We start from the raw sequence: 15408 nt of genomic DNA, 5'->3' as shown, positions 1-15408 counted from the left end.
TACACTACAATTTTTATTCCTAGGGCTCTTTGATTTCTTTAAATATTTTTTTATAATGATAGAGTGAATCCCATGGCCCTCTATAATTACGCACAAAAGACCGCCTCCCCTTAACATTAATTTTGACTAGAATGAGTTTATTCATACTTTGAACAACTTTTCAGATGATTACGAGTATGCACGGATCAAAATTAATAGTAATCATAACATCTAATTAAATATTTGTAACGAGTAACGAATTTATAAAACTATTATTAACAATATTTATTTTCCAGATAGACTTTAATAGTATTTTTTTCTATTTCGGCTTTAGTTAGCAGATGTGTTTGTAATTGCAATTGGATACATTGAAATGTAATTTTAAAATATTAATTTTCTTTGAGGACTGCATGGTTGATTTGATATATTTTTGTTGGTGTGGTGGTGTGGCAAGTAATCAGGTGATGATGATGACGATTGACGATTGACGATTGACGAATGACGAATGACGAATGACGATGACGATGACGATGACAATGACAATGACAATGACAATGATAATGATAATGATGATGATGATGATGATGATGATGATGATGATGATATTGATGATGATGATGATGATGATGATGATGATGATGATGGTAAGATGACGATGTCTAGCATATAATAATATTTTGAACATGAAAACATTTGACCTCTTGTCTTCTTGCAGATTATGCATACATTGTATCTCTTTATTGTAAAAGTCGGTTTGTCCTGGTTTGGCCTTGAGAAAAATATTTAACATGCTGTTCGAATTCTAAAGACATAGTTGGTTGACTTTATGTTTGTTTACTCATAAATTTACCTCTGCTCTGAACGTATTGCGTATAAACACATCATACTCAACAAACACATCATACTCATAATCACCACCACGATCATAATAATCATCTGACATTATCATCATCATCATCTATCCATAGTGCTCAAAATATCAAGAACATTTCAAACATGTCGTCTGCAGTCGAAGTTAACTTTAAATACTATAGCTGTTTGGTTCATTAACAGTGCCTCATTTCAAATATTTAGTTTTAGTTTTGGTTTTGGTTTTGGTCACGTGGTTTCCTATTGTCCTGCCTAACCACTTGAATCATAAGATATCGAACTCATTGTTTCTACCTTTTGTTTAAAACCGAACATTTGTGTCAGTCAGTTTCGGTTTTGGTTTCAGTTTCTTATAAGTGGTGTGAATCGTAAAATTATTTGATTTGAAGTTACCTACTCTAAGTATACAAAAGAAATGTTTAAATTTCGCAGTGCAATATTCACGAGGAGAGAAAACTAAATATTTGAAATGAGGGAGTGTGTCTAGTTCTTAATATTCTAATAACCGGACATTAAACGTTTTAGAACTATGGATCCGTTTTGAAGAATCTGTTAAAAATCTTCGAAAATATATTTCTTCCTACTCTCCATTTCGATTCAATGTCGATGTCGATTTTATTGCAGTATTTCTTCTGATCGTCAACTTCAATTTCCGCATCATTAATGACTGGATATGTTTCTTGCCTAAAACAAAAAAGTATCTCGAATCCCAGCATTTTTACCTTTCTTATCCAAGGAAGTGTAACTAACACGTCATATACTTGCCTAACCCAACGTTCTCTCTCAACTTTCTCTTCTGTATTGTTTGGTTGATGTACCTCAAAGTATTCAAGATTGGGATGGTATGATAATGCTTGTAAGCTTTCACATGAATACCGTGGCAGTGGGTCGTCCGGTTTGACCCAGTAATAGCATGTGATGTGTGATGTCAGTGTCAATGATTTTAGTTTCCTAAGATGAATTCCAATATGATTAACTACTAATGACGTCACGGATTTTCCTGCCAATTCAAGTGTTTCTAGATTGAGTATTCCTGGTAGCGCACCATCGAATGCCTCATCTGTGAATAACACGCCTCGCAATGTCAATGCTTTTAGATTTGTCCAGTAAGCGATGGATCGTAATAAATTATCAATATAGACAGGAGGTTCTTTTAGACACCGAATGCTTAATTTTAAGCATGTCAACGTTGTCAGAGACCCAATTGTTGAAGACAAATCCTCATCAGCTGTCTCGTGCTCATAAAACTCACCAAAAACATCTATCTCACGTAAACCTGTAATTTCTGACAACTTCTTCATCCATGGCAATGATAGGTTGAACTCATGAAGGGCTATTTTTCGCAAATGAGGACATCTGTCTATCCATGGTATAAATCGTTCAAAACGTTTTAATTCATCCGATTGCCAATACCCCTGGGTGTTCTTCATCTCCAGTCGTTGCAGTTTTGGCGGAAAATTAAGTATTTCGTCATCGAAATCAAATTCGTCGTCGAAATCCAATCTAATTGAAAGTGTGTGTATATTAGGACAGTTCCCGCGCAAATAGCTCATGATATCATCACTCAATGCAGTTAGATGAACCTCTTGCAAACCTACGCTAGCATAAAGGCCCAGGAACTTTAACTGATCAGTATCGTTTATCGGAAAAATCCATTCATTGCAACACTCTTCGTACTTAAAAATGTTTGGGCCAGTTTTTGATACAAGTCGCCTGTAGCGTCCCCTACTGCCCACTGGTAGCTTTTTGGTCGGACCTTTCTCTCTGAAGTCGATGACAGACCAGGCGTGGTTTTTGATTATATGATGCCATTTCTTGCTTACCCTGTAAATCATAATCACAAATGAAGCAATATTACAGGTAATTAATAATGTATTCAAATTATTTGCTTGGATTATATTCAAAAGTATAGTATCTATTAGAATCATTTAGCACTATTAAAATGTCTTTTTTTTTTATATAAGCAATTGAATTCTTAAGTTTATAAGCTTATAGAAGTTACCACATTTGTTGCCCCATTATAAGGCAGACCATCCTTTATATCAAGGGTTCACAACCAGAAAGCCATTTGGCAAAGGAGCTTTATTCCGGCCCGATTTTGTTGGGGTATATATGCGCGAGTAACGCGGAAAAATGTTCAGTTACATTACTATTTGATGTGAAAGTTGGGTTCCTTTCCCGCGAAGCGCGAAGCGCGCAGAACTTATACACCATTTACCAAATGATGCATGAAGATGTTTACAGACAGTGTGCGTATTTAAACAGAACTAAGAACAGGTAATATTTATTTTACTTTTTTCCTTGAGTGTCGGGTAAAAGAAAAAATATTTAATCCCTGCTGATTTAATATTTAGTCGGCTTTGTCATGTGTGTCTGCGTCTTGTTTACTTTCTTCAATCCTTCAATGTCTTTTTCCTCAGTCTCCTGATAGCCCTCGTTTTCCTATCTGTCGCTGGCCGTACCAGATACCAAGGTTAAGACATAGACAAATGCTTTTTACTGGTCAAGTTTACGGCGACATGCGCCTATTGTTCACACAAAACTTGTTATATTTACTATTTTAGCCCCAAATCGCGGTGAATTTGAAGGTGAATTAGAATTTGAATTTGATTAAGTGCGCGCGGAGCGCGAGAATATTTTCAATTTTATACTATTTTATACCAAATACTGCCTGTAGATTTTACAGTAAATCTACTTAGACCAGGGAAGTATTTGCCGAAACGTGGGGGGGGGGCATTTGATATTGTGTATATCCCCCTCCCCAATGTGAGGGACGTGTCCCCCTGCTCCCCCCCCCCGATTGACGCCTATTGCTCCATTTATAAATTGGGGCGCATTATGCACAATAGGGCATTGATAAGGGACATGCTATTGGCTTATACAGGCATGTGTGCACCAAACAATAATGATCAACGCAGCAGGTATCGAATCTACCAGTTTGCGACTTTATGCTTTTTTTTTTTTCTGTTTTCGGCAGTTCGATCTGACTTGGGCGGAAAGGCTGCATAGTGAGCAATACTAGTACTCTCATGAGTCTGAGTAGCTACTAGTATTTGACTACTTTCTCTAAACCACTGAACTGGAAATCTGTGCAATGTCCCATAGGATATGTTTCTTATGTTCATTGTAGGAAAATTCTATGTAAAAATACATAGAACTCTTTCTCTAAACCACTGAAATGGAAATCTGTGCAATGTCCCATAGGATATGTTTCTTATGTTCATTGTAGGCAATTTCTCAGTTACTGAAAACAAAATGACAAAAATAAGATTTTAAGCAACAGGTGCCAACAACTCAAAATCAATATTAGCGCCATTAGCCGAGCGTGTACGTTTTACCTCGATATCACGCTTACCTCATTGCTGTTAACTTGTAGTATAGAGACAGGCAGTTGAAAATAACCAACAATGTATCGATATCGAGCATATGGATAGCTCCCTCATCTGGCGATGGTTCGTTTTCCAATAATATCGCATCCATCCCTATAGTAAAACAAATGAAATAAACAATAGTTACTGTTACACTCACACAGTCTGACGCGCCAGCAGTGCCGCGAGAGCCATTACGGGCCAGGGGTAAAATTAACGTCAGGGCCCCATTTTTAACGTGCCCCAAGTCCCCCCCCCTCGATTTCTCTTTTCTATGTTTTATGGGCCCATTTAGGTTTGTTTTATTTATTGTTACGGGCCCCCAGAATAATACTTGTAAGCATCCGAGTGAAAGAAAATGCGGAATTAGGGTGGTTTTGAAAAGTAAAACGAGGATCCGCGCGGATCCTCGAATAGGGTCTCAAAACACTCATTTTACTGGAAGAATGTGTGTTTTATAAGGACGATCTTCGCTTGGGGTAGTTTTTTAATTACCCAGTTATCGGCCATTAGTGGGGACATATTCATGAAGTTATTCTGGATAAAAGAGTGGTTTCCGAGTGTGTGGCCTGGTTTACATGTGCACAGTCATTTTAATTTTAAGCTTGCCGATGAATGACACTCATACTGGCACATACAATATCTATCCTTGGTTAGGGGCACATAGGGTGTTTTTATAATGTATGTCCTTGTTAAGGGACAAATTCCTCGCTTAGGGTGTTATTATTTGAGTAAAATCCTCGTTTAGGGTTTGAAACATTTTCGACATCCTAACTTCAATTCACACGGATGCTTACAACTTTTACATGAGTGCCCCCCGGGCCCGGGCCCGGGGTAACGCACATCCTTAACGGCGGCACTGCGTGACAGTGTAACGTTACATCTCGTTTGTAACACAGGCATGTTCTGAGTAAGATTACACCGGACCGTTACTTTTATCTAATTCCATTCATTACCACCGGATACAGATCAGCTAATACTGTGCATGGCGATGGGTTTGACACAACTACACCACACCAGAGCCCGATGATTTTTACGAGGTATGTTACCGGGGTATGTTACTAGTAGATTACTCAAGTATACTACTGCTGCTGCTGCTGCTGCTGCTGCTGCTGCTGCTGCTGCTGCTGCTACTACTACTACTACTACTACTACTACTACTACTACTACTACTACTACTGCTACTACTACTACTACTACTACTATGGTCCTTAAATTTAAATTTGTGCTATTTTCTTTATTTATTAACCGATTTTAATCAAATAAAAAGGTAATTATACACAATAAACAATTGCCATTCTTATAAACACATTAAATTTGATCTTCGATAATCGTATAAGCAAAATTTTTTATTTTTTATTAAGTATTGGCCATTAGTGGACACTGTTAGGGACCAAAAGTGATGGCCTGTTAATTGATCTTTATAGATGATGTTCAGGTACAAATTAGACAGAAATACATAGTTTAATTGTTATTTTGATATTTTAGCATCATAACTCTACTACTAATTATAAAATGACCCTATGCAACCACCTGACGAAAAATGAAGTTGTCTTATATTAAGACCTAACATGCATGAAATGTTTATTTTGATGAAATTTTGCAAAACACCAATAGACCATAGTTTCTTTATTTCCATCACAATTAGGCTCAAATTTTCAGGGAAGGAGGTCAGACACGCCCTAATACACATATCAGATGATGGGTCAAATACTATTCAAATAAAGAGCTTTTAATCGATTTTGCGTTTTTCACGTATCATGTCCTCTGATGTGCAATGTTCACGCCCGCTTACGTCAATGCACATAGACCATTTTGGGAAAGTCGAATATTCTTTTAAATAAACTATACAATTGATCAACACTCTAATGATTTATTAAAAAATCATTATGAAAGCAAATTACACGTAATTTAAAAATCAAATATAAAGAACTAAAGCGTCAGTGAATGAAAAAGTAAAAACGCCGTTGAGGGCGCTAAAACACTTCATTAAGTAAAATGATTATTTTTTTTCATTAAATGTGACCACTTGTATAGGGTCAATAAAGATATGTCAATGTATGCAAAATGTGCATCTTGCACCACCATACTGCGATTTTGTGCAATAAAATGAATCCCTATTAAGTATCACCCTCTTTCATCATTGCATGCTTAATTAAACATTAGCTCTTGGAAGTAGCTACGATCACTAGCGTTACCAGAATTGTTGGGAGGGAGGGGCGTGGGGGGGGTTAAGGGAAATGTGACTAAAATGTACCTATATAGGCTAAAAGTACAAGTCCTAAATGTCTAAAATATCACGGCGGACCCCCGGGGTCGAGCACGTGGGGGAAGGGCTATATATCCCACAGGAGCAGCTTCACCCACACCTTCCCCACGACGCCATTGGTCCCATGTAAAGTAGGAGGACAGGTTCAGCATGTAAACCATTCGTGAATTTTAGTACGTATTAGCTTGCAAATTATGCAAGTGTGTTAATGTTATTACTGCTGACAGCAATTATGAAATTATTCATTAATGTTTAAAACAGTAATTATGCAACTTTTATCGGAGTATGGTAACTTTGCGGAGCAGGGTCATTTGGTGTCACGGAAATTATGCAATTTATTATTGCTATCTACTGAAGACAGTTATTAGGTAATTTATATGGCAATCTACTGGAGACGGCAATTAGGCCCTATTTAATTAATTCTCCTGAAGACAGTCATAATAGAATAATTATACTGAATCTACTGAAGAAGAAGTATGTATGTTATTATTGTTATTATACTGACAGTAATCATTCAATTCATTATTACTATCTATACTATAGAAAGCAGTACTTCTGTAATTAATCATTACTGTATAGGTCTATACGTTATTGGTGCCAAGTGGATTAGGAGGACGGGCAGCGCATGTAAACCTTGCTATAATTAGGCCTATGTTAATTAATCCCATTTACACTAAAAATGTTATTGTTTTTTACCTGGATTCATAAAGGGGCGATATTTCACATAAGCTCGAGTAAAATCCATAATCTATTTAACTAACATAAATCCCCTTTAAGATAACTAAATGAATTATGACTATAAAAACGCCTATACTTTAAAAATATAAAACCTTGAAATTATTTTGGGATACATTGCTGTCACTATTATACTATAGTGGGTTTCTTTAAGGCCTACATTGTACTTTTTTTTTTATTGGTTTGCATTTTGATTTTGTAACTGTTACGGTAAAGCCACTTTAGGCCTGCTTTTATATAGGCCTAAGGTATGTAATATAGGCCTAATCGCATTAGTATTAATTTTTTAGAAACGCGTTTGTAGAATTTCTCATGACCGAAATCTAATACGCTAGCTAATCTAGTATCCCAGACATTTTTCCTAAATGCATATGCATTTTGGGATCATCACATGATGGCGCTCTACTCATTCACTCCAGCCGGGGTATGTTCCCTATTAAACATGTTAAAGTGCCTTACACATGTTTTGAAGAACAGAATGTTCAGTTACTATACTGTAGCCTATACTGGTACATAATAGGCATAATTATGATTATTTCATAGTGTACATTTAGAGACAAAGCAATAATAATTCCTGTTTTATTATTACTGAAGCTGTGTACAAAAAAAATAGTAAGATACGTCAAGCAAATTGTGGGTAACATAAATGGCAAAACAAGTGCGTGCAGAGATTTATTTTTAAAGGCTAAATTCTATAGGTCCAATCTGTAATAGAGGTTATGAAATAGCTTGTAACTTTCATTTGGCGAGGACTTTAAAATGATGACTGTTAATGTACGCGCACGAAGAGTTTATGTTTAATTTTAAAAAAATAAGAGGGTAAAAGGGCAATATGTGTAGAAGCGATTCGTGAATGTAGTAAAAACAAAGTCTGATTTTTGTTTTTTTCTTCTTGAAATATACCTCAATTTAAAATTGTTACGTATTATGCCTAATGAGACTGTCGTCTAGTATAAAGGGTATAATACAGTACAGTATTATACTGTATAGGCCTAAATAATATCACAATAGCAGTGAGGACTGTGCACTAAAATGATGCGATGACCCGGGGCGATGACATGATCAAAGTGTATTGAAGGTATGTGTTTGTAGGCCTATACATGCACAGAAGGGCGAGAACTCACAAAACGCAAGATAGAAAAAAAGGTACACAATTTTCTTTTTTACTTCGTATCCGCGTGAATATTTCTCACACTTTTATATAGTTTGGAGCAAATTTTTGGAAAAGGAAAATCGTGCTTATGAAAACATGAATACAAATGTGCATAACTAAAATTAAAGTTTAAGTTAGAATAAAATATGATTTTCATTATCATGTAAAGGCAGTCTACTGTTGGAGGGGCACTTATAGCATTATAATGAAGGGCGTATGTTCAGATTAAGAATCCATAACTTCGGCCTTACCTAGGACAAATCTTATTTAATAGTTGTTTTAATTGCAAACTTTATACACATTCTTGATTTTGTAAAATGAGTTGATTAGCAAAAAAGCCATAGGTCATGGTTATAGGTATAACATCCTAACCAAAAGTGTAATTATAGGGTGGGGAAGATTCCATTTGCTTTATTTCACAATAGTGATTAGTGAAACTGTAGAATCAAGCCTGTTCGTGAGAAAGGTTGAATCATGCGAAGTGTTTTAATATGGAGCAGATTCAAATAAGAGGCTATTTATAACTTTTTATCGGTAGCCAAACTTTGGTGGCAAGAAGAGGTCCCTTTGGCACTTTTTGCAGGTCACTTTTAGCCCTGAAATTAAGAATTAAAGAAGCATAATTCTTTCTTTAAAAGTAATTAAATAGATTTAGAGTCGAATTTATAAGACCTGAACATACAAAGAGCTACCAAAGTTACTCCTATGAGCTGAAGTTATTTCCTTTTACTGTAATTATTTTAAGGGAAGCACCCAAAAGTCATATATGAAGTCCTAAGAAAATTACCTTTTACCATATTTACAGAGCTGTTTTATTTACAAATGTTATTGATGTTTAACTCCTCCCCTCTTTTTGGCTCTAAAAATCTCTTCAAGAACATTAATTTCTAAGTAGCCAAGTTTATAAAGTTTAAAGTGTGTGTTTGTTTTTTACTTCTGATACATGTGCATTTTTCTTTATACAGACAAAGGTACCCACCGTTAAAACCCTTATTAAATATATCATTATATAAACTATGAAATATAAATAAATAAATAAAAATAAATAAATAAATAAATAAATAAATAAATAAATAAATATCCGTGTAATGTGGGTTTTTTTTAATTTGATAATTTTATGTTACATCTTGAATTTTATCATTGCATGTGATGAGCATTAAATATACCAACACCAAGGATCATGGCGTTGTTATTTTACATTTAGTTGTCTCATCTTTATAGGATGTATCGTTCTTTAAATATTAATGAATAAATAAGTAAATAGATAAATTTCTCATCTTTATAGAATGTATCGTTCTTTTAGTATAAATAAATAAATAAATAAATAAATAAATAAATAAATAAATAAATAAATAAATAAATAAATAAATAAATAAATAAAAATAGCTGTGTAATGTGCTTTTGTTATTATTGTATGTTTCATCTTGCATTTTTATCATTGCCCGTGATGAGCACTAAACGATTATGGCGTTGTTATTTTGCATTTAGATATCTCATCTTCATAGCATGTATCGTTGTTTTAATATTAATAAATATATAAATAAGTAAATAAATAAATGTCCCATCTTTATAGGATGTATCATTCTTTTAATAAATAAATAAATAAATAAATAAATAAATATATATAAATATATAAATATATAAATAGATATTAAATAAATAAAGGAAAGAATAAAATAACAACGCCCCAATTCTTCACCAGCCTGCTTTTAAACGTGTATTACGTATTGGAATTGTACAATACATATTAAAAATATCATACCAATTGGGTCAAAATACTCTCATTTTTATTTATGAAACGTAAAAATTTAACAATTTTACAAAAGAGCGCACTCTACCACTGACCTCACCAACACATCAGAATATTTACACTCATCCACACCCACATCATACCCATCCCCACCTTATTACTTCACCCACACCCCGACACACGAATTAGACCCTCCCTCGGGTCCGTGGAGAACGACTGGTAATGTAGATTACATAGCATTAAAAATCAACCCAATACACGGACCCTCCCAGTCTGTAGGCAATTTGACTTCCAGCTCCCACAAACTGCTGGAAGTTCACTTTTACGGATTTGAGTCACGCAATCTTTCTATATACCACGTCCATGTTTTCACTACATTAACGTTTGTGTAAGCGACTAAACAACGATATTGTATCCGACCAATCAACGCAGCTTGGCAGCGCGGGGATATTTGAAAAGGCTTCCCTAGCTAAATAATGTGCAAACATTTGCAAACCGCACGCGATAATGTACGCAATATGGACAATAGGCCTAAGTCCGAGTCGAGTGGTTGCCTTTTATTATTGCGCGTACCATGGGTCTATCAGACGCGTGCCACTTGAGCTCAATACCTCTCAGTTGTTGACAAGTGTCCCATCCGATCTTGCGTCACATCCCGCGGCATAGCTTTGTGCTACCATATTTGAATTGAAACTGGGGCGGGGCTTTCGTAATTGACATCGGAATCACCGTGCTTCGTTGAACGAATATTTGGAAGTGAGATCTCTAACAGATTGGACCAGTCTCGGAATCAGCGCTCAATGGACTTTCGCGTTCACTTATAATACGAGTATATTTCTATATTGCTGCATGGTTGACTGTGGTGGGTGTAATTAGTGGCGTCGATTTGTGGATGAAGAGGAATGGGTTTTGGCATTGAAGAAAATAAGGGGGGGAGTTGGCATTTTTTTTCATAAAGCATTACGTAATTATTTATTGTTACATTATCCAGAGATGGAACCGAACCGAGACTGGGGGCCAGTCTACACACGAATAAGCCTACGCCTATCAACCAAAGCAACGAATACACACGTATACGCACCCCCTGTAACCACACACTACACCCCCTCAATATAACCCGTGTTTTGCAATTTGTCACGTTGTGACAACAGAGGGCGCTGTGATTGAAATGCATGGTGTTTTTAGGACGCATAACTTTTGGCCCCTTATGCGCAATAGATGTCCTCTGATCACTGACGTTTCTATGAAAATGTCCGCTTATAGCCAATATATGTCCCTTTACGTCAACATATGTCCGCTAATAGGCAATGCAAAAGGTCCACTTACGTCAATGCATTGCCTATCAGAGGACATATGTTGACATATAAGACATCTATTGAGCATTAGCGGACAATTCACAATAAGGACCATTACTACTACTACTGCTACTACTACTACTACTACTACTACTACTACTACTACTACTACTACTACTACTACTACTACTACTACTACTACTACTGCTACTACTACTACTACTACTACAAAGTTCTTAGGGCGCAATTCGCAAAGAAAGCATCGTTGCGCATACAATAAAAAACAAATACATAAGAAAACCAGTTCAGAATAAAACAGTTCAGAATAAAGAAGTTTTGAGTCTCTGTTTGAAAAGAGTGACCGATGGCGAAAGTCTGATTTCTGTTGGTAATGAGTTCCAGCGCTTAACACCAGCTACAGGGAAACGCCGATCACAGGCGACACTGATGGATCTATCAGCCAGGAGACGCGTGGTGTCATTACGTGATCTGCGAGTCCTTTGAGGAGTATAAGGAGTCAGTTTGTTGGAGATGTACTTCGGAGCAAGGTTGTTGAAAGACTTGTAGATATACAGAAGAATTTTGAAACTGATACGTTTATCAATGCTGAGCCAGTGGAGAGATGAGACTAATGGGTGAGCTTCGACTCGACGACCAACGGCAAAGATGACACGCGCGGCGGAGTTCTGAAGTCTTTGGAGACGGCTTATGTCTTTTGCAGAGAGCTGAAGGAAGAGTGCGTTACAATAGTCGAGCCTGGAGAGTATCAGTGCTCTTACTGCATGATGGCAGGTCTCTTGATTGATGTAACACCGAATACGCCACAAGTTCTTTATCTGGAAGAGCGTATTTCTGCGGAGAATGTTAACATGAGCAGTAAGAGACATGTTGGAATCAAAGTGACAACCCAGGTTGCGAATGACAGAAGACAGATTGATAGTGGAGTCGCCGATGGTGAGTTGAATGTTCTGTGTGTCCAGGAGCTTGAGATTATGATTTGATGCTGCAATGAAAAACTCAGTCTTGGAGTCGTTGAGTTTCAGATAATTGGCGGTGAGGCAATATTTTATGTCAGCAATGCAGCATGATATCTTGTTTAATGTCTTGATGATGTCGTCAGGATTACGCGGGTTAAAAGCAACATACAATTGCGAGTCATCTGCATACTGATGGTAATCGATGCCGTGTTTCCCCACAATTTCACCGATGGGCTTGTAATATTTGGTGAACAAAAGGGGTCCGAGGACTGATCCTTGTGGCAGTCCGAAATCAGTAGTAACTGGGTCTGACATGGTGCCATTTATGTTCACACGTGATGACCATCCTTTAAGATATGAGCCAAACCACTCAAGGGCTGTTCCAGTACACATTACGTGTAAATATTAGAATTTGGATAATAATAATAATAATAATAATAATAATAATAATAATAATAATAATAATAATAATAATAATAATAATAATAATAATAATAATAATAATAATAATAATAATAATAATAATAATAATAATAATAATAATAATAATTTTAAAAAAACATGAACAATTTTTAAACGAAGAATTATCCTCAACAATATATAGCAATAGCAATGCAGAAAATTTTGCTAACATTTCAATGTGCTGTAACTTTTATGGTCTGCTTGATGTACAATCAAAAATATTATTATGTTGATTATCCCAATTTGCAATTTCCAACTTACTAAAGCTTACTATATTTTACGGTTTGTTCTCATCAGGTATTCCTCTTCAGCAATACAAACGTGGATGAAGATGACAACATGAGTGATAACATTGCGAAATGATGACATTTAAAATCAATAGATGACGCACCATATTTTCTCCGAATCAGTCTGTAGGGAATGTACACTCTAGCAGCTTACCAGCCGGTCGCATATTTAATATGCACACTGCAAAATCTAGACGATAACCCTTGACCTAGCCCTGCTGGCTATAATTTATTATTCTTCGTGGGCGCACAGTACTAAATTAAGTCCCATTGAAATACACGTAAATATATATGAAAATAGGTTTTCATTTTTCATTTTGTTGGCACCAATGTCTTAAATGAAAATGAACATTTTATTTAAATTTGTTTTTTTTGGAAACAAGTTGAGATTAACTTTTAAGGGGTGGTGCAATAATTATGTGTACCCCTGGGGTGAATTCTCAAAATGGTCTGCCAAAAACGCTTGCCCCCCTTTGGCCATGCCAAAAAATCGTTGCCCCCCTTCTACGAGCCAGAAAAACCTTTGCCCCCCCTTTTGACGTGCCAAAAAATCTTTGCCCCCCCCTTACACATGAAAGATTTTGGGGAACCCGAATTTAAAACCTTAACTTGTCTTATCATATAATGCGAGCACAGCGAGCAGGAAATTATGCATATTTGAATGTGTTCCTAACGCTTTCCTACGCCTTTTTTGGGCGTAATATAGAAACGGTACCCAAAAAAAAAAAAAAAAAAATTGCTTGCCCCCCCCTTTCGACCTGCCAAAAATCGCTTGACCCCCCCTTTTGACCTGCCAAAATATGCTTGCCCCCCCTTCCGGCCTGCCAAAAATCTTTGCCCCCCTATAATTCACCCCCTGGGGTACACATAATTATTGCACCACCCCTAAGTTACGGGGACTTGAACAGAGCCACCCTTATTTTCAGCTTGCATGAATGTCTCCTGACCATGCTGACCATGTACGCACAGCTATGTCACGATTTAGGGGGAATTTAGTATGAGGTTTTCATTTCTAATATTTTTCCTCATACTACAATGAAAAACAAAAGCAATAGCATTACAAATCCTAATAAAACAAAGTCAAACATAAGAATAATTAAAAAAGAATAAAAATATATTTCTTTTGTTTTTAATTATATTACGAAGAAAATTATTAGAATTGAAAATAAGCATCAAAAAAAATCATTCTTATGTTTGACTTTGTTTTATTAGGATATATAAATATATTTCTTTTGTTTTTCATTGTATTATGAGGAAAATTATGAGAATTGAAAATGAGCATCTAGAAAAAGTTATTCTTATGTTTGACTTTGTTTTATTAGGGTTTGAAAATCTATTTCTTTTGTTTTACATCGTATTATGAGAAAAATGATTAGAATTGAAAATAAGCATCTAAAAAAGTCATTCTTATGTTTGACTTTGTTTTATTAGGATCTGTAAATATATTTCTTTTTTTTCATTATATTATGAGGAAAATTATGAGAATTGAAAATAAGCATCTAGAAAAAGTCATTCTTATGTTTGACTTTGTTTTATTAGGATCTGTAAATCCATTTCTTTTGTTTTTTATTGTATTATGAGGAAATTATGAGAATTGAAAATAAGTATCTAGAAAAAAGTCATTCTTATGTTTGACTTTATTTGATACACCGCACGATTTAGGGAGAGGAAAAAGTGCTGTGTTTTGAAACAAAGCACCAAAACGGAGCACTATATATTAAACATAAGAATCAAAAATGTATGTTGAATTGCCAAACAAAGTTCCAAAACGGAGCACTATAACAGATACCATAAGAATTAGAAATTTCATGCTGTATTTTCAAACAAAGCACCAAAACGGAGCACTATAATAGATAACATAAAATTAAAAATTCCATGCCGTATTTGCAAACAAAGCACCAAAACGGAGCACTATAATAGGAAACACAAGAGTTAAAATTCCATGCTGTATTTGCAAACAAAGCACCAAAACGGAGCACTATAATAGGAAACATAAGAATTAGAAATTTCATGCTGTATTTCCAAACAAAGCACCAAAACGGAGCACTAATAGATAACATAAGAATTAAAAATTCCATGCCGTATTTGCAAACAAAGCACCAAAACGGAGCACTATAATAGGAAACATAAAATTAGAAATTTCATGCTGTATTTCCAAACAAAGCACCAAAACGGAGCACTATAATAGATAACATAAGAATTTTAAAAAAATCCCATGCCGTATTTGCAAACAAAGCACCAAAACGGAGCACTATAATAGGAA

General features: G+C 35.5%; 2 protein-coding genes across 3 annotated transcripts; both read right to left on the bottom strand.

Moving 5' to 3' along the window:
- Positions 1-1331: 1331 nt before the first annotated feature.
- On the bottom strand, positions 1332-13340 carry LOC140162153 (uncharacterized). 2 transcript variants are annotated; one of them, XM_072185427.1, is made up of 3 exons: positions 13120-13340; positions 4205-4331; positions 1332-2673 (listed from the first exon to the last, which is right to left on the bottom strand). In XM_072185427.1, exons 2-3 carry the CDS (start codon positions 4327-4329, stop codon positions 1377-1379), a joined length of 1422 nt encoding a protein of 473 aa, XP_072041528.1. In that variant the 5' UTR covers positions 4330-4331; positions 13120-13340; the 3' UTR covers positions 1332-1376. The 2 variants fall into 2 exon arrangements, with proteins under 2 accessions (XP_072041528.1, XP_072041529.1); XM_072185428.1 differs by having other exon boundaries at positions 13130-13340.
- LOC140161726 (uncharacterized) lies at positions 11740-12789 on the bottom strand. Its single transcript, XM_072185025.1, has one exon. The coding sequence runs from the start codon at positions 12787-12789 to the stop codon at positions 11740-11742; it is 1050 nt and encodes a 349-aa protein (XP_072041126.1).
- Positions 13341-15408: the final 2068 nt, after the last annotated feature.

This window comes from Amphiura filiformis, chromosome 10 (assembly GCF_039555335.1).
Source record: "Amphiura filiformis chromosome 10, Afil_fr2py, whole genome shotgun sequence".
Classification (NCBI taxonomy): Eukaryota; Metazoa; Echinodermata; class Ophiuroidea; order Amphilepidida; family Amphiuridae; genus Amphiura; species Amphiura filiformis.
Note: the sequence above shows the minus strand (reverse complement) of the source record. Positions and strands in the feature narration are given on the sequence as shown.